This window comes from Fundulus heteroclitus, unplaced genomic scaffold (genome assembly GCF_011125445.2).
Source record: "Fundulus heteroclitus isolate FHET01 unplaced genomic scaffold, MU-UCD_Fhet_4.1 scaffold_42, whole genome shotgun sequence".
NCBI lineage: Eukaryota > Metazoa > Chordata > Actinopteri > Cyprinodontiformes > Fundulidae > Fundulus > Fundulus heteroclitus.
Genome location: NW_023396835.1, coordinates 2,304,652 through 2,331,970, shown reverse-complemented (window position 1 = coordinate 2,331,970; position 27,319 = coordinate 2,304,652). Strand labels below are relative to the sequence as shown.

Sequence of the window (27,319 nt, the reverse complement as noted above, 5' to 3'; positions counted from 1 at the left end):
CGCCAAAAAATTAATAACAGCAAAAAAAAAAATAAAAAAATAAAAATAAAAATTGTGAATTCGCTCTTTTACCTGCTGTACAATTGTTTTTTTTCTTATTTTTAATAAATTAATCAGATTTTCTGTAGGAGAGAAATGTGTAAATCATTGTAGATCCAGAAATTTAAATTGGGCCATTAAAAGATGGTCACCAAGTTTGCTAATTATCTTGGGCAGACCCTGGGTCTTTAGTCTCTACCTTTAAAACCAGAATAAAATCACTAATTTTTAATTTAACAGGTAGGAATAAAATTAGAGTTGATTAGAATTAGGAGAACAGGAACAGACAAATAATGTTTTATCCCCGAACGTTTCAGATGGAAATGGAACAAGAATGCTTCCTGAAGTGGGAACACGGAGAGGGTCACCAGGAAGCTCAGTGTCCAACATGGCCGCCATGCAGAAGAGCTGCAGGGATAAACTGTTAATTGTTCCTCATCAAACCGGCTGCTGTGGACGGGAACCTTTAAAACCGACATAAATACGTTGCCATCAGCTCACGTTGCTAACAGTAGCTAGCAACTCAGTCCTCGTGTGCAACCAGGACATGATCAACCCGGCCGTGACGCCATTCCCACATGTAAGCGCCGCCGCTCGACACAAATCTAAGGCGGCGTAAGTATAGCGAATAATAAAGCCCCTGAAGAGCAGCGGCACAAAGCGGGATGTGTCTCCGCCGGCCTCGTCTCCGTCACGGATCAGTTGCCACAAAGGTCAGCTGTGACGAGGTGACGCACTTCGCTGCTCGGCTCTGGAGGAACATGAATGTGAGGCTCTGAGCCAAAGTCCGTGGAGCTGCTCCACAGATCGCTGCCGGGGCCGAGGCTCCATTCGCTTTCCTTCTTTTCTGAGGAAACGGACCGTTTCATTTTAACCCCAGTATGCAGAAGGTGGAGGAAAAAAAAAAAAAAAACAACCTTCTCACTCTCAGCTCGGTTAATGAACGCCAAAGGGACTAACAACTGGTCAATGTAGGAGTTTTTCACAATAACAAAGCAGGGGGCGGAGCAAAAGAGACACAATAAATAGATATTTTGTTCCACTTCCAGTTTTAGGACAAAAACGGCTACTAATTCCCAACAGGGTGGTCTCTAATGGTCTCTTTTCAAACACAGCTAATAAAGTCCCATAATAACCCTCTGGGGTCTGTTATATTTGTTTATGCGTTTCTTTTTTTTAAGCCCCAGCCTCAAGTATCTGCGCAGTTTAGGAAGTTTTTGGGGATTTCCTCTCGTCTCCAGACTTTTTCAGTCATGAAACCGAGTCGTTTCCCACCCGCTTGTCAATTTGGGGGGTGTTTAAAAGTAATATTTATATAAATTATTGTAGGGAAATGTGTTTATGACGCTAATCTGCAGTAGGGTCACTTGGGAGACGTTGTGGTTTGATCACGGCTCATAAATTGTCATTTCAAACAAACCAGCCGACCCCCAAACAGAAATTGGAGCCAAAACAAAAACGTGGAATATCACTGAAAATGTAACATTAAATTATAAAGACTCAAACGTTTATCTCCATAATTCACCACAAATTACACCAATATGCAACGATTCGTTTACTGTGATGAAGGCAACAGTCGAGGTTCTCCAGGTTAGCAGAGCTGCTCTGATGATACATCTTGTGATCAGGCTGTGGTTGAAGAGGTTTTAACGCCTTTATGTCATTTGTTGAGCCAGAAGAACAATAAATAAATAAATAAATTGACAGACACAAACTGCTGCTGTAGTAAAGGTCCAGTTCCAAACTGTTTAACTTCATTTGATTATCTCCTAAAACCCAAAATCCTTTAGATTTACAAAAAAACTTTTTGGTAAAAACAAAATAAACCTAGATAATTTGATGCTTATAACCATTATAACCACCTGTGGATCACATATAAAAACATAAATAGACAAACCAGGACTGGGCTGGTTTATGCTGAACAGAGATTTAGTAAAATAATATATTAAATAGTTATTCAGCATTAAGTAATAAAACAATGAGCAGGATTAAGGTTTAGTGAAGGGAAACGGCTGTTATGCAAAAGGGAAGCTTGCAGATTTCAACTTATTTTGAAGAAATAATTTAAGAACCAAAGAGATCAGATAACTCAGATAAAAAAAATGAAAGGGATTCATAATACATTTAGAAGGTTCTCTGCAGTCTGATCTAACAAGCAGCTGAACGTTTCCACGGGTAAATAATTAGGCCAGCCGTAACGCGTGAGAACGGCCCAATAAACCGAGAAGAAAAGAAAAAATAAAGTTAAACCAACTAGAAGTTTGACGGCAGAGAAAAAATAAAAACACATTCCAACAGAAGCAGATACTTACTGGTAGGTCTGTGAAGGCAATACCTGCAAAGACAAAAACAAAGAGGTTACGTTTTTTTATTATCAGGGACCGTGGCGCTCTGTGTTTTACGCGGCATGTGATCTTCATCTCTGCTGCAGCTTAATTTGATCAAAGCCAGGCCGACCGTTTACGTTATCGAGCTGGACCAGTCGGATCTGGTCGGCACGGCTCGACTTGGTGGGGGGGAAAACGCAGCTGGAGTCTGCTTCTCTGCAGAGAAACAGCCCCAGTAATCCAGGAGGATCTGAGCCGTGTTTGCTTTAAGGTTTTATCGTTCCTGACGGCAGATATGAACCGAAGGCCGATTCAGAAAAACACGCTGGACAAAAAAAAAAACTCAACCTTCAGCAGCTTTAAATGTCGTCAGCAGCAGATTAGAAGAACCACAGAACCAGCCGCTGCAACTGATTGGACCAAATCCACTGAAATGTGCAGCAGAGCCACTGCATGGCGGGCCAGGCTCCTTCCTAGCGGCTGCCGCATCGTCACGCCTCTACCCCAATTCTCTGCACATACGTGGCGTTAAATAGCGGAGAAAATCTCAGAGATCCTGCTGATTAGATCTAAAACCCGTTACCAAACGTGACCGGGCTGGATCACCTGAAGTTCTGGGCCCAACAGAGCGTCCGGCACCAGATGTACGCGACTAAAACGCGTCACCAGGCCACGCAGGATCGTCTCATGTTGCAGCAAAAAAAAATAAAAAAATAAAAACCCGGGTCCAAAATAATTTTATTGTTCCAGAAAAGAGGAACTTGGATCATGTTGCAGGATTATAGTTTAGCCTAGGGCTGGATGATAATTCAATAACAATATACATCAATGATAGAAGAAAAAAAAAGGTCAAGAAAAAGTTCAATAGAATAACAGTTCTCCTTCCTTATGCATTCTAGCCATGTAGGTTAATATTACTGTCATTACATCCTCCCAACCAATCACAACGCAGACCCAGGAACGCTCCGCACACTTCCAAGAGTACAAAGAGCACGCTTTCCATTTCTTAAAAACTTGCAGTTTTGGTAAAAAGTTGGTTGAATAATTCCTTCCCATTAATGGGGAGTTTTCCTCTCCACTGTCGCTTCATGCTTGCTCAGTATGAGGGATTGCAGCAAAGCCATGTACAATGCAGACGACTCTCCCTGTGGCTCTACGGTTCCCCAGGAGTGAATGCTGCTTGTCGGGACTTTGATGCAATCAACTGGTTTCCTTATATAGGACATTTTTGACCAATCTGTATAATCTGACCCAATCTGTATAATATGATTGAACTTGACTTTGTAAAGTGCCTTGAGATGACATGTTTCATGATTTGGCGCTATATAAATAAAATAGAATTGAATTGAATTGAATAAATGGTTGAGTTTGACTTCAGTGTTTGTGTGTCTGTATCTAAAAATAAGTCACTAAACAACAGCCTAAAATGGCCAGAGCTACACTTAAAATATATGTTTAGAATTTGTTGATAATTATCGATATTGATCAATAATCGTCCAGCCCTAGTTTAGCTGTCTACTCCACGTTCTGGCGGCCAGCCGCGGTGCGAGCGCGCCTCACCTAGGCTGTGGCCGTTCTTTGTGTAGAAGCAGGTGTTGTTGATGAGGTTGACGCAGCAGCCAATCACGTCGCCCGTCGTGAAGGTGGGCCCGTAGGGCTGGCCGGTGCCAGACGAGCAGAAGGAGTGGCCGTCGTCCCCGTGGTAGCCGTACGAGTGCTTGTCCCAACCTGCAGGAGGAGAGACGGGGAGACCAGAGCTGAGCGTTGATAGAACGGCGGAGAGGTCTCCAGGCACGGCAGGTAGTAGAGAGAAGCTCAGAGACGCCGACAGGAGGCAGAAAACAGCTGGTTTTATAAACCGGAGAAGAAAATCAGCCGTAAAAAGCAGCAATAACACACAGGAAGCCTTAAAAACAATCCTTCATGGCCACTAACACCTGACAGCACCAGAACCAACCTGCCTAATTATCAGAGAACAGCCAAGACCTGCTGGGAGGCGGCGAGGCTTCGGCCGAGGAGTCCAAACGGCCTCTGCTCATTAAACTTTGAGACGGACAAAGAGACACGGAGGCGTCTGCAGCTCGGCTGAAGGACCCGTCCAGACGCTCATACTGAGGAAACCTGGCATGTTTTAATCAGAACAGGAATGCAGCACATTCACCTTTCCTTTTTAAGGCTTAAAGTGCCTTAAAAACTGGTGAAAAGTTGTTGTTTTTTTGTTTTTTTTAAATAATCTGACCTCATCTTGATTATCCAAGCACTGAATCTCTCAGTTTATGCTAAAATAAATGTGACGGCTGCAGAATAAACTGCCCGGTATTTTTCAGTACGCTTTCAAAGGTGTGCCCAGTGCTTCCTGATGCTTATTTAGGAGCGATGAGCAGGTTCTGATGTCCTGGTTCTCCTGAAGAGGAGCTAAAGTTAAGCCGGGTGCATCGTCCTCTGCAGGAGGACGAGGACACGGCGTCTCTGGGCCCCAGGGCTGCTTTAACCTGCTGCTGCAGAGTCAATCCAGCCTTTCCACCAGCCTCCATCCATCTGTGCACTTCGCCCGGGGCCCCCTGTTATCTGTGGCCGACGGGACCGGCGCTCCTGGGCGGGGCCACTATTCAAACTAATGAAGAGCCGTCTGGGCTCCTGCTCAGCCTGATAACCTCCCAGAATGACGCTGATGCTGCGGCGCCATGAGGACGATCCATCCAGAGAAACACGCCGTGGAGCAAGTTTAATCTTCCACCACAGGCTTTAATGCCACCTAAAAAAAAAAAAAGTTAAACTAGGGATGCACCGACGTGAAAGCTTAGGCCGATATTAATAGTTGTTATGTCTAATAACCGATATACATCCACATTTACGTTTCTGTGATGGTCAAATTTTATATTCCAACTAGATTTTTGAACGTGGGTTATAGTCTAGACTTACACACGTCTTCTTTCGACACCGTGAAAAACGGCCACACCGCTGACATTAAATTTGTTTCATTTAAAAAAATATATAACAAAAAATTTAATTTGCCTGCGATGCATTACTGTCAGAGTCACATGATCCAAAAAACAAACAAACAAATAAAAACAAAGAAGCATGAGCAACCCCTGAAACACAGGCACAAAGGGCAACTAGACAGAAATAAACATGGATTCTTAATAATCGGCCCAGTTTTACTTATCGGACCGATAACAATATGTTAAAAAAGGTTCAACATCGGCCGATACCGATATGTTAAAGCCGATATATCGTGCATCTCTAAGTAAAACCTTTAGATTTGCTCTAATGAAAAACAGCCCTCCTGTTTGGGCCAATTAAACGCTTGTTTAAAGCTGGAAATAAAAAGAGGACCGCCAACAAACGGTGCATTTAGGGCCAGTGAAGCGTAGATCTTGTGTGACGTAACATCTGCTAATGACCACAGGGACGTTTTTGGCCTTTTTCTTGTGAACCTGGAAGCGTCCCGCCTCAGTCAGAACTCATCTGGAGGACATTTCCACGTCCGCCTTCCTGCGGCGGCGACGCGTCTCCATGAACGCCGTGTTCCCGCCTCGCCGTCCGAGAACATGCAGATGCAATCAGATAATTGAGGTTTCCTCTGACGGCCAGAGTCCCCCCCCCCCCCACACAAGCAGAAGAAACCCAAGAAAAGAAAGAAGAGGACTTACCGGGGAGTCTGTTCATGTTTACGCCCTGAGCTGAGAGGCCGATCCCCATGTACCTGAGGAGCAGACAGGTTACACAGCATCATTAGCACAGACAAGAGTTTTACGTCACTGCTGGTTTTAAACAAAAACAGTTTCAAACTAGATTCAAAGCCCTGCGTCTGCCTTTGCTTCAGCTCCAAATCCACCTGGAAGCCGCGGCGGCATCTTCTGCTCGTTGTCAGGCAGACAGTAGGGAAGGAGCTCAGCAGAGGGAGGCTGCAGCGACTCGTTTGCCTGGATTCTCCCAGAGCGCCACAGTCATTATCAGAGGCAAACAAAGCCTCTGGCTCAAGGTGAAAGCCAGAAACGATTTAAAAAAGGAAAACGCAGCTCAGATCTGAGAGTAACGCCGTCAGCTGCAGCAGATTTCATCTCAATTACAGATTAGCACGCCTTCTAATTATAAAGGACAGTTGTTTTTTTGTTTTTTTACTGTCACTGAACTCTTTAGGTTGGGTTCTGGTGCTCTGACAGCACCAGAGAAACAGGAACGATCGAGGCGCAACGATCGGCATTAATTGTCCTTTTCCTGATGGAAATGTAGCGTTTTTAACCGTTTAAGCCCTTTTTGATTCTTCTTCTATTGCTCTGACATCTGTAGACATAGGAAAATCTCCACCAAGCCTTTGAGCTGTAAACGGTCACTAGTGATTCATATCGGGTGCAGAAGTTGCTGCTATGCTATAGACACCGTCGCTGGAAAATAGTTTTATTGCTAAAAATGAACAACAATAATTACTGCAGTGGGATTTTAAATCTTCAGTCAGAAATAAAACGGACATTTCCAGAAAGCTGCCAATCAGACCGAGGATGGAATCTCCAACGGATAAAACGGCATCTTCACCCTTCCTGTTATCTGCTGGAGGCTCTGCTCTCTCTCCTTTACTCTTAGCTTCTATGATTTTACCTCAAAAAATCAGCCAAATGATACTAAAATGACCCAACTGTGTCGTCCTCCCTCAGGAGGAGCCATTAGGTTCGGTGCATTGAATGATTAAATAAAGATCAGATATTTTTCAGCCCCCGACTGGCCAATCAAAGCCCGACTTCAGTTTTCTATCGCATCACAAAAACGTATTAAATAATAACTTTGATAGTTAAAATTTCTAATGCGTGTAAATTTATGCAGATTTCTATATTTCTAAGCGGTAATAGCAAACATTTGCCAATTCATTTCCTTTTTGGAGGTTTCCAACTAATTTTTAGTTAGTATAAAAATCAAACTATTGCTTTTTAATGTAATCATGTAAGAACTTAACCAGCAGAAATGTTCGCTTACATTCCCACCAGCCGTGTTGTGCCGGACCGAGGCGGTGAAGCTTTAAAACAAACGTTAGAATCAGACGTTTTTCTGCCATCTTGCATTTCTTGCGCCGCTGTGAGACACTTGGAGGAAACGTTCAAAGGGCCGAGGTGTCAGAAAATTTCACCACAGCTTCGTTTTTGCTCCTGTGAAGCTTTTCTGCACTTCCTCCACCATGAATGAACTAAAAACGACGTTCTGACAAACTGGCCACACGTCAGCCTGGATCTTCCTGCCGCTAACGTGTAGCAACAGCTACAGATGTGTAATTTTACATTAATAGGCTAAAGTTAAGAACAAAACTGTGACGTTCGCTTTGAGAACACAAATACAGCGTTATAAACTGATCTAAGTGCTGTCAAAGAGGCCCACTCACCTTGATTTAACTAACCCCACTTTGTTTTCAGTTCATGTTGAATTAATTGTGGTTATATGTAAACATAACTGTTAACCAAAGTGTGATAATTTAGCTTTGAAGTAACAAAGTCAGTGGTTTCCATTCTAAATTAGGAGCGAGACTCACTGAGTTTTACAAACCGACAGGAATTTCACATCCTCTCCAGACATAAAACTGAAATAATGGTAAATTATTAAAAACAGAACTTACAAAAACACAATAAAAAGTGTCATTATGCACTGATTTCAGCAAACCCAGCCAGTAATCTGGGCCATAATTTATTGCAGCCACTTTGGGGGCCGGTAGCTGAATGATTTGGGGCCGCTGAAAAAAAAAGAAACTGCGGGTTTATTTTTCAAATGACGCTCCATTTATAGGAAAGCAGCCAGATAAGCATTTTATCACAGAGTTTATAGGTTATTTTTTAGCACTATTCAGAGATAAAGTAACCTTGCAAAAAGAAACCGAAGATGAAGTTCATCAAACCACAGAAACACAACAGGAAGAGCGGTTCCTCTTCAGGCGTTGAAAGATGCAAATTCAATCAAAATGTCTCTTTTCAACAACAGTCAGCTTCAGATGGAACAATATAAACTCAGATGTTCAGTGTGTAACACAAAACAGCAACTTTTTTATCTAATTTTTATTTCACACTCAGAAGACTCCAGACAAACAGACTTGATCATCATCTTGTTTCAGGTGCACATCTAACGACGCGACACACCGACCTGAGGTAAAGTTGCTTCCTCCAGGTGGCAGCGAGGACGCCGGCCTCCACTTTAATCAACTTAACGGCCTATTTATGAACCGAGCAACGCCGTGGAGCCAAAAGCTCAGCAGAATCCCTTCGCTCCCGCCGTGCTGAACTCTTGTCGCTCTTACCCGTCTCGGCCTTTGCTGATGATCTTCACCTCGAAGTAGTAGACGCCGCAGGCGGCCGGGATGGGGTGGGTGGCCCGGACAGACGCCGCATCCTTCGGGGTCTTGCCGTGACCTTAAAAAGTAGCAAACAATGTTTTATTATTAAAAAGAAGCGTCTGCGAGGTGAAACTGTTGCAAAAATAAAAGCTCTATGTCTGGTATTAGCGTGGAGGCCGACTGTGTGCAGATTGAGCCTGACTGAATCCTCCAGACCAGAGACATCAGCTCCAGCTTTAATCCTGTCACAGAGAGTCGTCCCCGGTGCCAAAACAACATAGAAGCCTTTCACAAATCAGATTAATGTTTTTCTCCCGTTTGATCTAACAAAACAGACCCAAGTAGAGTCGGCTAGCTGTTAAAACAAAGATAAATCCTGTTTACTGGTCAACTCTCTAATCATCCAACACTCAGACTTTGATTGGGCGGCGTATCAGAGGTCAGAAGACGACCGGCAGAACCCTCCGGCACCGAGAAGCCGCTCCTGCCGGCGGTCCCTAAAGCTAACATTAGCTGGAGCAGCTGGAGCTGCAGAGCGTGTCACCGGGGGTCAAAGGTCAGGCATGTTTACGCTGCCGAATGTGAGCCAGCAGTCTGAGGCCTTCGCATGACGAGGGCCACAAAGATCCACCAAACTCCAGGATGCTGCGAGGCCTTCAGGTGCGTTACTGACGCAATATCTGAGGAACACAGCAGGCTTAGGAGGGGCGCTTCATTTTAAGCCAAATTACATTAAATAGCAGATTTAATGTTGTTGTGACGACTTATTATGGAGTTATTAGGGTCACGTTGCTATAAAACACCTACAACATAAGGTTAATTATTGATGTGTTCTTCTATACAAAAGCTTTAGAAATGGAGTCATGATAAAAGGAGCATTGATAGAAAATGCAAATTTAAAAATAATTTAAATGCTGATTTATTGATTTCAATTTTTCCTCTAAGAGTAACTCACGTCTTAAAGTAACTCCCATTAAAACCTGGAGATGGCTGTGTGTTCATTATCGCTTTATGGAGGGTTTATTTCCCTTAATGTGTAATGTTACAAGGACTGAGTAACATCAGCGTCAGAATATGACAGATTAATGTCGCCGTGATGACACAGACCGCCACCAACACACTTTCTCCTCCTCCTCCATCACTCTTCCTGAGCTTTGACATCATAGTCACTAAGATGCGTCCCGGTTTGACGTGGAGGACAGCAGAAATCCCTTAAACTGATAAACGACGACGCTGGTAAACAGTGTTTTGATGCATTGCACCTGAAATATCACAGCATAACAAATAATGCACCAAACTGGCCTCTATGTAACTCTAAACACACCAATGAAGGCTGCAATGCCATAAATTATGTTTCTTACCAAACAGAGACTTCCAATATTATAATGTTAATGATATGCTGGGGAAGAAAAATTATTCTTGCGTTTTATTTTAACTCGAAAGACGTACAATTACCCATAACACGGTAAAACTTTGTAAATTAAAGTCAGGATTTTGTGACATTAAAAAACTGACACAACCGTAAAATGTTACATTTCCCACCGTTAAGGTGAAATTTATCTTGTAAAATTCACTGAAAACAAGTTTAACAGGGGAGAAAATCTCAAATCCGCTCAATAATCTGGCACAGGCTAATGAAACTGATACCCCGGAGCTGCTGCCAGAACATTTAAAGCATCTGGGTAATGAGTTCTGTTAGCACCAAACGTACCTTTTGGAAAGGTTTCACAAAAGGTTCCAGTTTGGTTTCATCAGACCAGGCTTTGTATGAAAGGGCTTTCACATCAGCTCTGGACAAATGTCCAGTTTTTGTAAAATCGCTGCAATACAACAGTTTCCTCCAATCACTAAATACTGTTTCCACTGGGCCATGACGTATATTCTATACGCATCTATAATGACAAACTAAAGCATCTCATCTTATCGTGTAATGGTGCATGTTTTGTCCAACCCTTCCCTTGCCTGACTCCTTTGTACGCCGGGATCCAACATCCCTGCAAACTTTAGCATTTTTCTAAAGGGTGCAAATTAAAAAAACCTTACTAGGAGCACAGAGGTTTGCGTCAGTTCAATCAGACTCGAAACAACGGACTTTTGTTACCATTCTCCTTGAATTTTTAAAGGATTTATGTCACATTATATGTGGAAAAAGGTTGTAAATGGTTTCTCGTGATCACGTGTTTTATGTTTAGACATCCATGCACAGTATTGCAGTCAGCTATCTGACTTAGGACTTGAAAATGAGCCCATTAGCTGCAAAGGACCATATTGCACGCATAATCTCCCCCCAGGCAGGGATGTGGTTGGCTTGTTTTTGTTTTGTTTTTAAAAAAAGGAAGATTACGTGTTGTTGCGTCTGCCTGGTATGTGTAACCATGCGAATTCAGAGCCGGAGTCTGCCTCGCCAAAAAAACTCGTTATGGTACCACTTAATAACAATAAAGCGTCTTGATCACATTTTGATCGCCACCAAAAACGAGCAACGTCATAAAAAGGTCCGTACAGTTAAAACTTTAAACACTGTAACCATAAAAACATGCAACACTCCTAACGAGGCATTATCAGTCAGACTAAATGTCTGAAACTTTTGTCCACTATCCATTTCATAAAAAAAATAAAAAATAAAAAAAAAACCATATTTGTGCATCATCTGCACTCCTCAGTGTAAAATTGCCCTAGATATGTTGTATTCTTGGTATTGGGTATTGATGGATAATTTAATTTTTCACTGCATTAGTGCTGCCTGTGCAGCTCAAGGCTAAATGCTAATCAATTTATGATCTTTTAATTGAAGAATATAAATAAAAAAATATTATCCCGCAACAATTGCAATTCTATATCACTTTGCCTTATTAGTCCGCATTTGGATTCATTATATTCTAAATTTGATGATTTAGCAACATTCTATTGGGAAAATGCAACAAAATGTTTTGTTATTTTGGACAACAAAAGAAACACAAAACAGACCAATCAGGAGAGCTTACACTACTGCAGTGTTTGCATGTACCGTAATGATTTCCTCCTGGGCCGAGTTAATGGATAAATAATTATGCAACTAGCAAAATTTCTTCATATCTGAATGACTTCCAGGCTTTCCAGCAGTTTTGGTGATTTTTTTGTGTTTGCTTCAGCATTTTAAAACACACAACGCTGTATTCTTGTTACTAAAACAGTTGCAGAACCATTTAAAAAAAACAACAACAATATGGCTCAGATCTAAGCAGAGTTTAAATGCATGGCTTACAGAAAGGTAAAGCAGCAGATAATTGCAGACTTAAACGTGGACATATGAGTAGAAAGGGCATACTTCTCACACATTTCCTCAGCTCCCTGGTGGAGATTCAGATTAAGATGTTAAAAAGGAGAGGTGACATTTGCAGGACTGGATTAAATTTGTTGCCAACAGGCTTGCAGGGAGGAAGAGGATGTGTGCAGAGGCCCAGAGCAGCAGAACACACCCAGGAAGAAGCACCTATTCTTTAGGCCTGAACCCCAGACCCTTGGATGGGGAAAGCTCTGCTGCACAGCCAGTCCAGCCTGGATGTCAGACACAAAAACCTTTTTTTATTTAAACCCTCAGCAGCGACAAAACAAATCTAACAAGTCATCGCGGAGGCCCGAAGCCAGCCTCGACATTTGACACTGTTTTCTCACGTTTCCAGCCAAACTAGTTCGGCTAGATTAGCCCACAGCCTGACCCGAGTGGGTCTAAAACTCCCACCCCGTCTGTGCGCACTTTAAAGGCTCGGTTCTGTCGGGTTGTTGGTGGACGAACCCGTCAGAACCGACGATGTTTTCCAGCCCAGGGAGCTTCGGGGTGGCTATTTAACGGGGAGGTTGGCGAGCTGCTAGGCGGCGAAGCTAGCGAGCTGGGAGGCGGATTCTGGCAGCGGCTAACACCTCGCCAGCTGGTCGGGAGGCAAGATGTCCTCTCCTGCCTTGTTGTTGACACGGGCTAACAGCCCACTTTGTTTTTAGCCGCAAACAGCAGCCGCCTCGGCCGGGCTAGCCGCGAAGTTGGGGCTAACGCGTTAGCATCGGGCCGGTTGAGAAGTGCTGAACTTTTCGCCTCGCCGTTACCTTTATAGTGAACACGGAGGTTGTTCTGGGACAGCCCGATGTAGCTGAACTTGTCCTTCGGGCTCCAGGAGCGCGGCAGCGGGGTCTCGTTCTCGTTGACGGCCGGGTAAAGTCGTCGAAGTCGCTGGTTGAGCTCTTTTTCCTGCTCGTTCAGAGCCGAGTCTCCGTGGACAACGACCGACATCAGAAACCCGCAGCCCGTCGACTGTCCGGACATGGCTACCACTCGGCTTTTGGTGAAGTGGCTTGTCAGTAACAAGCCAGAACCGCCGGAGTCGGTCAGTGTCGAGTTTTAAAGGGAGGAGGGGGGGGGGAGAGAGTTTAGCAAAGCTAGCTAGCTAGCAGGCTAAGCTAACTGGCTTCGCTGGTTCGCACTGAGGCAGCCAGAGCTTGTTAGCCAACAAGCTAACCTGGCTAACGCACTTAGCCGAACCGATCGCCCGAAAAGGCTCAGGTTGACATTAGCGGACACAAAAGCCACAGCATAGACACTGCGGGGCAGGATCTGACGGGAGCAGCGGAGACTCGGACGAACAAGCCCCGTGTGGTTAGCAAAGTAGCAAAAAAAAAACAAGGTTAGTCCGGGCGGATCGACTAAAGTATAATAAGCTCGGCTAGGCTCGATCTTTTGTTTGTTGTCGGAGCGTTATCCGAGAGCCTGATTGGCTGAGAGCCGCTCCAGTCACTTCCTATGGGAATGTGAAGTCAGTAGCTGTGAATGTGCAAAAAAACAGATGATCGGAGAAATCTGCACCCAAGAAAATAAAACATTTACTTTTACGTGTCAGAGGCAAGCTAGGAGTTATTGTTTCCCCCCCTAGTTCATAAACCGCTGTTCTCTCTCAAATAATATGTCAAAACATTAGATTATCAATAACCAAACCAATTTATTTTATATAAAATAACTGAAATGTCCGTTTATTTGATTAATTCAGTTTAGTTCAGTTTTTCATGACACATTTTTCTAATAAAAAAAACCTACCTTTACTTTTACAAGTCAGAGGCAAGCTAAGAGTTATTGTTATTGTCCTTAGTTCATAAAACTGCTGCTCTCTCTCAAATACATGTCAAAACATTAGAATATCAATAACCAAACAAATTTATTTTATATAAAATAACTAAAATGTCAGTTTATTTGATTAATTCAGTTTAGTTCAGTTTTTCATGACACATTTTCCTAATAATAAAAAAAAAACTTCCTTTACTTTTACAGGTCAGAGGCAAGCTAAGAGTTATTGTTATTCTCTCTAGTTCATAAAACCGCTGCTCTCTCTCAAATACATCTCAAAACATTAGATTATCAATAACCAAACCAATTTATTTTATATAAAATAAAGTCAGTTTATTTGATTAATTCAGTTTAGTTCAGGTTTTGATGACATGTTTTTCCTGATAAAAAAAAAAAATAAAGATGTCTTTTTCAGATTAGAATCAGCATTTCACATCTTCACTCACATAGCAATCTCAAACTCCAGAACATTATTTCCTGTGTTTTTCATCAATACTTGGTCGGGGCTCTTTCGTATCAGTGACTTTATCAGAGCGATGAGTGGATTAGCTTGTTGCTCTGCTGAGCTCAGCGGGTTGCTTTTTAGCAGCCTTCAGATGGCCGTTACATTTGGTGTCTCTCATCTCCCTTTTGACGATACTCTACAGCAAGGGTCACCTAACCTTTTTGAAACTGAGAGCTACTTTATTGGTGTTGCGTCATAGGAAGGGCTGCCTCTGCTGATCTTTAAACTAGAAGTGTCAGAGTTCACCTTAACTTTATGTAAAATAAACACATTTTTCATGCTTTTTTATAGATATTGTAGGGATGCACGATATATCGGCTTTAACATCGGTATCGGCCGATGTTAGTCATTTTTTAACATATCGGTATTGGTCCGATAAGTAAAACTGGATCGATATTAAGAACCCATGTTTAATTCCATCTAGTTGCCTTTTGTGCCCGTGTTTCAGGGGGTTGCTCAGGTTTGTTTTTGGATCATGTGACATTGACAGTAATCAATGGCTCCCAAATAAATTTTTTTATTTTTTTTAAAATGAAACGGAGATGCAATGTCAGCAGTGTGGCCGTTTTTCACGGTGTCCAAAGAAGACGTACAAAAAGCAGTGTGTAAGTCTAGACTATAACCCACATTCAAAAATTCAGTTAGAATAGTTTTCAGTTGGTACAAAACTGTCAAATTTGATCATCGCAGAAACGTAAATGTGTATGTATATCGGTTATTGGACATAACACCAATATAATTATCGGTATAGGCCTAAATTTTCATATCAGTGCATCTCTAAGATATTGTCATGTTTAAATCTATATAAATGCAAATTTGAATAAACAGGAAGAGTAACAGATTAAAATAAAGACTTAGATGCAGCTCATTGGTTGATTGTGCTTTCTTTTCTCTTCTTTTTTTTTAAGAACAGGCTCATGGGCACCATGTTGGTGACCCCTGCTCTACAGCTTTCCAATGAGGTTCAGATCAGGACAGTTTCTTAGCTGATCCATCACAGTGATACTCTGGTTCCTAAAATACGGCTTTATTAGTCTCCTAAAATCTGTCTAACTGTCTCTGGAAACATCACTGTGGATTATGTTCCCCTCTGCCTTTCCTCCCAGGTTATGGGACCTTGATCTTATAAATCAATGCAAAATGTGTTTTAACCTGAAAAGAGGACTCTGCACCATTGATCAACTGTCCAGTGTTTTTCTCTCCTTCGCCCAGGTTGGACTCTTCTGACAGTGTCTCTGCTTCAGGAGCAGTTAAACACCAGAGACGTAACTTTTGCAGCCCAGGTCCTGTATTCACGTGTGCTGGCTCTTTAAGCACCAGTTTAGCTGCTGTCCGCTCCTTCTCCATCCTCCCCAAACTCCTGAATGGGCTTTGCCTCCCAATCTTCTGAAGGGTTGTAGTTATCCATTATGCATACGCACTTTTTTTTTTTGGCCATACTCTTTTTTTCCTTTCACTCAATTTTCTATTGACAGCACTTTGTGAACAGCTGCCTTCTCTTGCATCGACCCTTTGCGGGTGTCACTGACTGTTTTTGTAGCAATCCCTCATACTGAGGATGCATGAGGCGACAGTGGAGAGGAAAACTCCCCTTTAACACGGAGGAAAACCTCCAGCAGAACCAGAACCAGGCTCAGTGTGAACGCTCATCTGCCTCGACCCACTGGGGCTTAGAGAAGACAGAGCAGAGTACATACAATGAAATTTCATAGATCAGATGGAGGGTTAGCCTGAGCCGCTGCAACTAATGGCCAACCTGACCAGCACGTCTTTAGTGGTAGGGCAAACCAGAGCGCTCATGGACAGATACGAAGAGAACATGCAAACTCCACACAGAAAGGCCCCTGCAGAGCCAGACGGGACCTTCTTGCTGTGAGACAAGAGTGCTAACCACTGGCCCACCGTGCCGCATACGGTGGCACATCTAGTGTGTTGCTGATGCAGTCTGGGACACTCATGCTAGGGCTTGGTGAGATCTTGGGTGTAAGGTTGGTGGAAACTTCAAAAACATCTTCCTTGATTTTAATTCTCTATTTCTACATCTGCAACCGTCCTCCATCAACTCATTTATCTCTGGGGAATTATTCTGACATGATTTGGTCTCGACTTTGTCATTTGCATCATTTTGTATTGCCTGGTGCTAAAAAGTTGCAGTAAAAGTTTTAGAAATTAACTGGATTGGCTGCATAAAACCTGTTCCCTAGGTAATTTTTTTTTTTTGTAGAAAAGAAAACCTAATAGAAAATATCTACATTTCAATTTGACCAAAAACTGCTGTAGCTACCAGAGGGATGCACGTAGGACGTAAATATCTGGTGTTTTCTTGTTCAACTGTGTAAGCTAAGAATAACACTGCTCCTGCAAACCATCTCCCTTTGCCTGTTTGTGCCAAAATGTTCTGGTCTGAGTTCTAAAAACCAAAGCACAGACAGAAGGTTTCCTCCCTGTTTGGTTTAGCAGCCTGTGAACGTCGCTCTCAGCACAGCAGCATGTGGGAAAGTTCATTTCATCACCATAAAAGAATGATGAAATGATGTCTCACTCCCCGCGGGGAAACATTTGCTCCGATTTGGATCAGGACGTCTGGAAAACAGGAATGGTACAAGGCCCGGACAGTTTTTCAGCCGTGAGATCCACGAGTGCTACCGAAGCAGAAGGAGACAAACTGTTCTGGGAACAGCTCCTCCTGTGTGGAGGATGGGTCAAGATGGCCGCAACGCCACTAAAATGTTTCTGTAAATAACAAAAACATCCTTAGAGATATGTTACTTTTCAAGCCAGCTGAGCAAAGCTGAACTTCAGGATTTCAGGACAAAAATACTCATTTAATCATTTTCTGACATGATACACATTTAAATATTTGTCTCGTAAAGTGATGCTTAACAAAGCTGCATTTACAGAAATGCTGTAGGATTTTTTATCCAAATGCCTCCATCAAGTCTGTTGGATTGGAGAGTTAATATGGAAACCAACGCAAAACACACAATTCTGCACGAGTTTGAAGCAGGACAGATCCTGTATGGGTTAATTTACAAGCCTCCAGGTCATATTTGGAGCACCTGAATGCATCAGGATTATTTTGCTGATGCGCTGGTTCCTGCTTCCATCGACAGACTGGATCAGGGTGGAAATGGTGTGGCTATGGACCGCTTCTATCAAACGCTTCCCTTAATTCAAGTTCAAGCTTGGATGCAGGTTTTATGATGCAGTTATTTGCAAAAGACCAACACAACACAGTGTATCATTATTTTAATTATCTTTATTGTCATTGGAACATACATTCATCACTCTCTGCTTCGTACAGAGCACCAGTCGTCGCCATCTTGGAAAATAGTGTGCCGTGACAAACAGAGCGTTGAAACTTGCTCAACAGCGGGTCCGCCGAGTGACGTCAAAAAATGGGAGGTGACAGTACCATTCTTGACCAAGATGGATTCCTCCACATAAACATGATTAAATAAGAATTATTTAAAAAAAAAAGAGAAAAAAAAGGAAGGAAAAGAAAAAAAGGAAAAAAAAGAGAAAAAAAAGCAAAAGAATAAAAAGAGGAAAAAAAAAAGAATTATTCATAATTAAAAAAATGTATAATTTTTTGCACAGTATGTAGTAGTTTTATATTTAAAGTACTTTCAGCAGTTTGAATTTTGATTTTGACTGGACTTCTCCTTTAACCCATCTCTTTAGGGGCAGTGGACCGCCACTGTGCAGCGTTCAGGGAGCATTCTGGAGCTCAGGGTCTTGCTCAGGGACTCATATTGACAATCTCTGGGGTTTGAACTCAGAACCTTGCAGCCTCTCCAGGACAGAGCCAGACTGTATTCTAAAGTAGACCACCTCTTCGCTGGGAAGTGGAAGGACATCTTGAAATCTACGGGATGCATTTGTAGTCAGCGCTCCTGAGTTGATGTTTTTGCTCTGTTGCTGGAATCACAGCTGCAGAACATCGTCTCTACCAGCTTTGGATGCTGACCCCGCCTCCCCTCACCCACTTTTCTCAGCCAGACTGGAAGGGGAACATTAGTGCAAATCATGTTTTAACTCTTTCCACATATTCTCACAGTTAGCTGACCGTTAGTCTCAAAACTAGCAGTTGTCTCGTCAGCATTTTACCCCACCTGAGCTATGGATCTCTGCAGCTCCTCCAAAGTTAACATGGGCCTCTTTGCTGGTTATTTGGTTAATGATCCAATTGCACAGCCAGGTAGGTAAGCAGTTGTCCATTTTTTTTTTTTTCATTTTCAGATGACATGCAAAGCAGAGGTCTATGGTGTTCAATGATTTGGATATTTGTTTTTTTAATCTAACCTTGCTTTAAAGCCCTCTGAAAATCTGCATTCATACTGAGATTAAATTATGCATGTATTGATCCTACAGAGCAACAGGTGACTTCTACAGGCTTTTGATTTTGTTTAATGGTATTAAAGCAAACAGGTTTTACACACAGGTAAAAAGGTTTTCTTTCTTTTAAATGTTGAAAACCAGATTCAATTTTCCAACGGTTTCATCATTATTCACGATTTTGAGATTATCTTTCACAAAAAAATAAAATAAAATAAAAAATCCCAACAAAATACACCAAATTTTGTGGTTTTCACGTGATACAAACGTGGGAAATTCACCGGGTATGAATCACTGAGCTATATTATACACTGGAGTGTATAATACCTATGAAACGTTTTCACACAGCCAGAAAACTCCTTGTTGTTGCAACCAAATCCTATGGGATTCTGTGAGAGTAGGGAGTAGCAAGATGGCGGCCAGTGACTTCAGTTTTCCAGCAAAATCAGCACTCCAGTGTATAATATAGCTCAGTAGTTTGAATACATGTGAAAGTTGCTGCAGGGATCCGTTTCAGCAGACTTGCGGGGTAGAAAAATGATCACAGCACCCCCTGGTGGTGAACACCATCACAGCTGAGGAAGAGAACATGCTGAACTGCTTGCAGGACTGAACAGACAAGAAGCAGGACAGTGAAGCATTTTTCTGCACCACCTGCTGCTACAGCAGCTCCATCCTGGATGTCTGGCTGCTGGGGACCCCAAGAAAAGCTGCAGTAAGGAAAACTACATTTAGCAGGTTTAAAACGATTTTTGTTAGTAAATAATTTGTAAATCCAAGTTAAATGTTGTGATGAACTTTTATTCAGGTAGAAAGTGGACATGGATCAAGACATACTGTTTAATTTGTCTCAGACTGCATCTTGTTGATGCCTCTTTAACTGGGCCTGGGGTGTTGAGGCGCAAAACCATTCGTCCAAACAACCAGAAACAACTTTATTAACCGCCTCAGGGAGATCCAAGTGCATTGAATGCGAGGTGAAGCTCTGGAAAATTATTCCAGTACTTTATGACGAGGAAGAGAAGGACTGCTAAGAGCAGAGCACTGAGAATGTGGCTGGAGGATTTAAAAAACAAGACAGCACGATTCATGGAGCACACAAACACCAAGAGAGTCGACATGACAACAAGCAGCCCTTTGATAACTTTTCCCAGCACTATCTGTGCTACGGTGTCGTTGGGTCTGTTGGTGTCCACCTGTTGTTGCTGCGTCAGCTCCAGCTTCAGGAGGTGGCTCTGATACGTCTCCAGCGCCTCCTACAGATACAAAGAGCAAATCATGCTTTTAAATAAATTAGAGTAAAGAAGACAGGGTGGAGGTAACATCTATTGGCACTACAAGTAACAAACTCCTTTTATACTGGGGCACCAAAATCTGAAACGGGATATTTTAGAAAGCTCAAGCCTTTAATTTCAGTGTATTCATTTGTTAGGCAAAAGAAATCCAATGTTTTTAAATGTTGTTGATCAAAGTGTCCAGGGACAGTTAATAATAAATCATTCACGATACATTGGGTACAAATATCTAAGCTAATTTTTCTTTGCTACTATTCAAAATGGACATAAACATGCCATTCTACTATGGCAGAACTGTGTTGATCTTTAAAAGTCGGGAAATGTCCACTTGCCTAAACCTACAGCAACAATTTTCAGGTGGTTGGGATGTTAAAACGGTGCCTGAACATGTGGCGGTGTTAGTTATAGCGGTAGGATCCCACATTCATTGGGCTGTGTTTTTCTTCCAAAGGCCCCGGTACCCTTGTACGGCAGCTTGGCGTCATGAACTCTTTGAAATGCCAGGATATATTAAATAAAAATTAGGAATAAGGAATGATTTGTTTTTTCAGCAAGTTCACGTTCCCCAAAACATCTTATCAGATCAACCCAGAGACTGTCCACCAAACACAATTAAACTTCTAAGACTATCTAAACCTGAAACTTATCAAAAACCTTTGATGTGCTGAAGAGGACACAAAAGAAATTTTGTGATGGTGCTTAAGAATAAATGAATATGTTTGAGGCCTTTTATCTTCAGGGGTGCCAATAACGTTGGTTGGAACACTTTGCCACAAACGTCTTAAGATAGAATGACCCAATATTGGGGTTTCCAGTGGTTTCACTCCATTATTTTACACACATTTTGTGAAATGTCAATAGACTGAAGTTTTCAGGGAATGTAGACCACAATGGTTGGGGTTAGGGTGGACAGGGTTGTCAGTAAATGTAAAGGTTTGCAGAACACTTACAGAAAACTCCTGTGTTCTGTCATGAGACTGGAAGTCAATCATCTCCTGGGTGCTGGTTATCTCCTCTTTCAGGTTCGATGCTTCCCTCTGATAAAGCTCAGTCAGGTCAGCGAGTTCCTGCTCCAAAACATCCCACCTGCAAAACCAGAGCTGTGCATCACAAACTGGACCAGAACCTCTCAGAACAGAGAGGTGAGCATACAATACCTCGATTTTTCTTCTTCTATGGCCTGCAGGATCATGAGGTGGTCTCGGTGATATCTGGTTTGCATGGTTTGCAGGAATTTCTCGAAGGTCCTTTGGGTTTCTCTGATCTCTTGGATCTCACGGATCACAGCATCCAAACCCGGGCATTCGTCCTCAAAGAGATGGTCCCTGGAGCTCACAGTTTCTTTGGAAGCGGGGGAGCCATCACTGTCGCTGCTGCGTGTCTGGGTCGACTGGAGCTTATCTACATAAACCGAGGACGAGCACCCCTGGCTGCCGTCGGTGTCTTCACGGATTTCATGCATGTCATTTATGCTCTCAGGCTTACAGCGGAGGGAAAAGGAGAAGACAGTTGTTCAGAAGATTTAGAAGAATCGTCACACAATTGAATTAAGTGCGGCAAGAAGGTCCTGGGTTTGAGTCCTACCCTTGCCCTGGGTCTTTCTGCATGGAGTTTGCACGTTCTCCCTGTGTATGCGTGGGTTCTCTCTGGGTACTCCAGCTTTCTCCCACAGTCCACAAACATTACTGTTAGGTTAACTGGTCTCTCTAAATTCTCCTTAGGTGTGAGTGTGTGCGTGAATGCTTGTCTGTCCTGTCTGTCTCTGTGTTGCCCTGCGACAGACTGGCGATCTGTCCACGTTGTACCCTGCATCTCGCCCAGTGAACGCTGGAGATAGGCACCAGCAACCCCCGCGACCCCATGAGGGATAGACGTGTTAGAAAATGGATGGATGGATGGATGGAGTTCCAAGCCAGGTAATCGCTGATAACGACTTATTCTCACAGAGTCATGGGAGGACTGATGCCTGTCTCCAGTGGTCAGCAGGTGAGAGGCTGGTCCACTTGGGCAGGTTGCCGGTCCATCACACGACCATGCACGCACCCTCACACCTAGGGTCAATTTGGAGAGAGCCTAATTGACCTAAAGTCATGTTTTTAAACGGAGCGAGGAAGTCGGAATACCCAGAGAGAACCCACGCGTGCACAAGAAGAACGTGCAAAAAGACCCAAGGCAAGGATTCAAACCCAGGACCTTCCTGCTGCAAAGCAACCAACCAACAACCAACAACCAACAACCCAGCCTTGACAGGAAGCTGATGGCAAAAAAAAAAAAGTTTTAAATTGTATCTTTAGGCTCTTTGTTGGCAGTCATAAAGCCAAATTTAGAGTTTTATAATCAGTACAAATGTTTCTTAATAGGGCTGGACGATAATTCAGTAACAATATATACTGATTGTTTGACGTGTGGTGCGATAGAAAAAAAAGGGTCGATAGAAAGTTAAAAAGAAGAACAGTTTTCCTTCCTTCTGTGTTCTAGTCTATTATGTAGGTTAATATTACAGTCATTACATCCTTCTAACCAATCACTACGCAGACCCAGGAACACTCCTTCACCAAGCTCCGCCCCCTTCAAAGAGTTCAGCGAGCACGCGTTGTTTCATTAGAAACTTGCAGTTTTGGTAAACGTTGGTTGAATAAAGGTTAGAGTTTGAATTCAGTGTTTTTTTTTTTTTTCCAATATCGTCCAGCTCTATGTCTTCATAAGTTTGGGCTTAAATTGATGAAGTCGACACGTTCCTTTTCAAGAGTTGTTTTTTGTAACGCTTAGCCAGCTTCTGTCAAGATTCTGGGCGGACGTTTGACCACTCGTCTGATCCATATGCTAGAGTTAATTTAGATTTGTTGGCTTCTTGGGTTAGAATGTCCTCTCAGTCCATAGTGATGTTATTATCACTTCCCTCTGGACAGAGACGTTGGCGTTGCAGCTTCCTCCTTAGGTCTTGGTTCTTCCTGAGTTGCTCTTTAGCATCATAACCAATTTCTTTTCATCTAAGTGGGCAGTTTGGGTCAGATGGGATTTATCACCAGAGTTGGATGTTCCAACAGGACAATGATCTAAAGCAACCTTCCAAATTGGTTTTGGAGTGGATGAAATTGAAGACATTAAGCTTCTGGAATGACACCAGTCTTAAAAACAATATAATAAGTGTGTATGAACACAGAACAATATAATTAAAAACCAAAGTTCATACCAGGAAAACAGCTTATTAACTCTACCTTTTGGAGCCATTTTTAACTTTTCCCATAGACGGCATTGTGGATCAGTGCAGTATTCATCCATCCATTTTCTGATCCGTATTAAGATAAATTGGAGTATCTTTGAGGGGAAACGAATGCATCGGCATGTTCTAATCAGGTTCTTTTCTCGGACACGCTGCTTTTTTATTGGACCAAGAACAGGATCAGATCCACATCCGACAATGAGAGCAACACAGGCGAGGAACCACCAACTTCTCTGATAAAAACAGTGATCAAATATGTTGATGAGGGCCAGAACATTTCTGCTCTGCACTCACTGGAAACGCCGAATACAACACAGTCTCTGACGAGAAGTCTCTTTAAATGAACAAGAACTATTCTAACAGTCATTAGCAGAAATCTTGGTGATCTAATGAAGAGTAAGGCAGATGTACCTGGTGGGTGCTGCTCAGGCCTGACACTTCTACTTTTTTCCTCCATTTTCGACCCTTCCTTATCTTTAAGCTCATTACGGCAAGAACTGTAATGACATTGATTAAATGAGCCCAAAGTCCAAAGCAGAAACCCTTCAGAAAGCTTAAGTATGTTTGTAATTCTATCACCCCCTCCCCTCCTCCTGATTCTGTTGACCCACTTCAAGAGAAGAAGAAGAAGAAAGAAGCAGTGCTTTTATTTTGTAACAATCCACTGTTAGAGTCCTGCTAGTAATGGATTTATTTTTGCCCAAACTTTTTGCCTCGTGGGCCGAAATTGTCAAGTGAAAAGCACTTGAGGGCTAAAAGATGAATAAAAAACACAACCAAACAATTGCAACATTTTTTTACCTGCTCTACAAAATATGATAATTTTAAATTAACAAATCAGACTATCTGTATTTAGCCTATTTAGCCTATACATTCCAATCAGGCTTTAGTGCAACAAAGTCTGCATTTGAGTTAGAGTCGTTTCTTGTGTTGTACCCAACATTTAACTAAGATTTTAACTTGCCTGTAATAATTACATAATAAAGTGTTGGTTGGTCAAATCTTTATTGAAATGCAAATGGACCCGCACAAAATCAGCACAGGGGCCGCAAATGGGCCCTGGGCCGCACATTGGACACGCCTGATTTAGAATAATAACTTGCGCTTTTTACTACTACAAGCAAACTGGCATTCAAGGCATAATTCAGGACTGCAGTAAACAAACTTTGGGTATTTAATTTGCACCCATACTACTATTTAGAAACAGCATATTTCAAAAACCTTCAGCTTGATTCAGTTTAAGCTGTCCCACCTTCTAAACCTGCCAGGTCTGCTTCCGCTGTGAAATGGTGCCTTTGAGGAGAAGGTGAAGCTGCACTGGAGGGTAGTTTGACTCCTCTGGCTTTGAACGGGCTCACCTGAAGCGGGTCAAGCTGTGGAAACGCGGGGCGGCCACCGGCGGCGGCTCCAGCTGACGACTCGTTTGACGTTGAGAAAAGAAGCGTTGCTAGGCAACAAATTGTTCACGGCGCGGGCGGATTTATGAACTTATTTAACATTTTCCGTGTTGAGTGGGTCTGAAAAAGCCAAATATAAAAGATTTAACCGAGTTAAAAAAGCGGGATTTTTCATTGATTGCTGCCCTGGAGGAACTTTTTTCAGAGTTGGGACCATTGAGCTATAATTTAAAGATAAGTTTAATTTTTAAGTTTAATTTTAAATGGTTAAACACTGAAGAAACAAATAAAAAAATATATGTTTTTTATGTAATTTATTTTGTATATATATATATATATATATATATATATATATATATATATATATATATATATATATATATATATATATATATATATATATATATATATATGTATAGCAAATAAATGTTGCTCAAAAGTCTTTTATTTGTTTATTGGGAAAAACTTTACATATATATATATATATATATATATATATATATATATATATATATATATATATAGCAACTTTTTTATTTTTTTGTGACATGTTTGTTTTGTCGCCCCCTCCTGGGGGAGTTGGGGTGTTTTATTTGTTTACATTTCTAAATAATAAATAAATAATAATTTAACTTTATTGATCTCACAATGGAGAAATTCACTTCTGCATCTTAACTCATCCCCTTGGGGAGCAGTGGGCTGCTACTGTACAGCACCTGGGGAGCAATCAGGATCTTGCTCAGGGACCCAGAGTGCAGGCTGTGGGGATCAAACCAGATACTTGCAACCTTCTCAGAGTGCAAACACACTGCTCTAACCACTAGGCCACCACTCCCCTATGAAATGAACCTACAGGTTAAAATATATAAATAAAAAAAAAAAAAAAACTTTGATATTCCTATTAATAAATGACTTTGACATCATCGTTCACAGTTTACATACGTGAAACAACAACTACACAGCTGTTTAAGACCGCTTTTATTTGCACAATGTTTTTCATGTACTGTATTTTTCACAAAGTGTTAGTGATCTTCTAACCAGAGCTGCAACCAAGTATGTTTAAAACTGTAACAGTTGCTGCTAATAAAAAAGGAAAGAAAAGAAATTGAGGTTAACTTGAAATCTTCTCCTGATTTCTGGGGTTGACCGAACAGAAACTTCCACATGAACAGGTTTTCAAAGGGAGCTGGGCGCCGCCTGGCCCCTCAGTTACGGTGGCAAGCAGTGCCATAACTCGTAGCAGATGCACTGGCAGAACCCGTAGACCAGGATCAGGATGAGGCTGGCGGGCACCAGGCTCACCAGCAGCACCCCCGCTGTGGTCCTCTGCATGATGAGCAGGTAAACGCCCAGCGGCAGCGAGCTGAAGTACAACAGCCCCAGCACCCACACCAGAACCCGGGCCGAGGTCTGGCACAGGAGGGCCGCGCAGTTCCACAGAGTCCGCCTGCGGGAGCCGGAGGCCAGAGAGTCCAGGCTGGACGAGTCCTGGGTCAGTCTGCAAGTGCTGACACGGAGGTCCTGGGCGGGTACGGAGGCCGGCGGAGGCTCCATGATAGTGATGACCACAAAGTTAGGAGAACTCCTGATGGTGGAGTAGGGCAGGGTGGAGGACGTGTAGGACGTGGGGGAAGGGTTGGCCCCCATCAGTGAGCTCAGGCGCCTGGGGCTGAGGAGCAGCTCCGTCGGGGAGTCCCGGCGGATCAGGAGGTTCCTCTGATTCCTGCTTTGGAGAGCAAGCTTTGCCACCAGGTTGCGGTCGTCGGGCAGATTCCTCACGGCCTCTCCGAGGAATCTGGTGACACACCGACAGAACGGGCACACCAGGGCGTCCGTGGGGGACTCGCCCAGGTCCAGGATCTTAATGAGGCATTTGGAGCAGAGACGGTGGCAGCACTCCAGCACCTTTGGCCTGCAGCTCTCCAGATTGTACGCGGTATAACAGATCTTACACTCCATCTCATCAGAACCAGGCACATCCATGTGGGGACAGGCGCCGCTAACATCCTCCAGGCTCTGCAGCTCGAGCATCGTGAGCGCTTTTCAGACCTTCGTCCTCGTTTGAGACCAGCAGCTCTTACCTAAACCTCAGATCGAGGCTCAGCACCAAGGAGCACGACCGGCTTTCCATTGAGAGAGACGACAGGTTTCCACTTCACTGAAGGCGTGGAGTCCGTTATGTCCGTCCAAGCGGGCTTCGCTCCCTGTCACCGTTTTCAAAAAGTGAGCTTGAACTTTGCTTTAAAGCTCCCCACAAGTTAAGGTGACCGTGCTCAGGTTGAGGGAACAAAATCCTTTAATGAGCTGTAGGAGAAAAAGACAGTGAGGGAGAGAGAGAGAGAGAGAGAGACAGAGAGAGAGAGAGAGAGATGAAGCGATAACTGTTAACACAGCAAACAGTGGGGAAAGGACAACAAAGCCGGGTCTGTGCGGACCGGAGCTGGAATTTTCGAGTCCGATCTTTTGTTGCTCAGTGAAACTGGGTCCAATTAGAGTCTGATGCAAGCAGAGACACACAGAAAGCATGTTTGATCCTTACAGTGCTCCGATAACACAGCCCGACTCTGCCTGGGCGAGGAAACGGGCATCGGTGTCATAAATTTGCACGCTTTCAACTCTCATAAATGCCGTGTTAGCGCATCATGCCTCTAGGTTGAGTACTCTCGAAAAGTTGTGGATGTGTTTGAAGGAAAATTGTGTCTGAGGATGGAAAAAGGAAATGTGAATATTCAAAATTTTCATCTTTTTCTGTCCACTTTCATAAATATAATTGAACTGTTGAGATAAAATTAAAAA

The 27,319-nt window shown here is 42.8% G+C and overlaps 3 protein-coding genes across 3 annotated transcripts in view; all 3 read right to left on the bottom strand.

Moving 5' to 3' along the window:
- The window catches only part of ranbp9 (RAN binding protein 9), a 30,009-nt gene extending 16,581 nt beyond the window's left edge, over positions 1 to 13,428 (bottom strand). The window contains exons 1-5 of the mRNA XM_012853514.3: positions 12,757 to 13,428; positions 8,641 to 8,752; positions 6,020 to 6,072; positions 3,927 to 4,094; positions 2,352 to 2,374 (exon numbers count right to left, since the gene is read on the bottom strand). Coding sequence (XP_012708968.2) covers positions 2,352 to 2,374; positions 3,927 to 4,094; positions 6,020 to 6,072; positions 8,641 to 8,752; positions 12,757 to 12,973 — 573 coding nt within the window. The 5' untranslated portion in view covers positions 12,974 to 13,428. The remainder of the gene's footprint in view (positions 1 to 2,351; positions 2,375 to 3,926; positions 4,095 to 6,019; positions 6,073 to 8,640; positions 8,753 to 12,756) is intronic.
- A 5,949-nt stretch (positions 13,429 to 19,377) lies between these two features.
- Positions 19,378 to 24,554, bottom strand: LOC105918436 (transmembrane and coiled-coil domains protein 1-like). The gene is made up of 6 exons (XM_036131302.1): positions 24,379 to 24,554; positions 23,538 to 23,623; positions 21,061 to 21,383; positions 20,854 to 20,989; positions 19,551 to 19,864; positions 19,378 to 19,488 (listed from the first exon to the last, which is right to left on the bottom strand). The coding sequence occupies exons 2-5, from the start codon at positions 23,610 to 23,612 to the stop codon at positions 19,556 to 19,558; spliced, it is 843 nt and encodes a 280-aa protein (XP_035987195.1). The 5' UTR covers positions 23,613 to 23,623; positions 24,379 to 24,554; the 3' UTR covers positions 19,378 to 19,488; positions 19,551 to 19,555.
- Positions 24,555 to 25,675: 1,121 nt separating this feature from the next.
- On the bottom strand, positions 25,676 to 26,838 carry rnf182 (ring finger protein 182). The gene has a single exon (XM_036131303.1). It carries the CDS (start codon positions 26,552 to 26,554, stop codon positions 25,733 to 25,735), a length of 822 nt encoding a protein of 273 aa, XP_035987196.1. The 5' UTR covers positions 26,555 to 26,838; the 3' UTR covers positions 25,676 to 25,732.
- Between the last annotated feature and the right edge of the window lie 481 nt (positions 26,839 to 27,319).

What these genes read in the sequence shown, in the direction of transcription:
- LOC105918436 (XM_036131302.1), bottom strand. Translation starts at nt 23,612, where the DNA reads ATGAGCTTAAAGATAAGGAAGGGTCGAAAATGGAGGAAAAAAGTAGAA. An exon ending in GCCTGAGCAGCACCCACCAG is followed by an intron (nt 21,384 to 23,537) that starts GTACATCTGCCT and finishes CTCCGCTGTAAG; the next exon opens with CCTGAGAGCATAAATGACAT. An exon ending in ATAGAAGAAGAAAAATCGAG is followed by an intron (nt 20,990 to 21,060) that starts GTATTGTATGCT and finishes CTGGTTTTGCAG; the next exon opens with GTGGGATGTTTTGGAGCAGG.
- rnf182 (XM_036131303.1), bottom strand. Translation starts at nt 26,554, where the DNA reads ATGCTCGAGCTGCAGAGCCTGGAGGATGTTAGCGGCGCCTGTCCCCAC.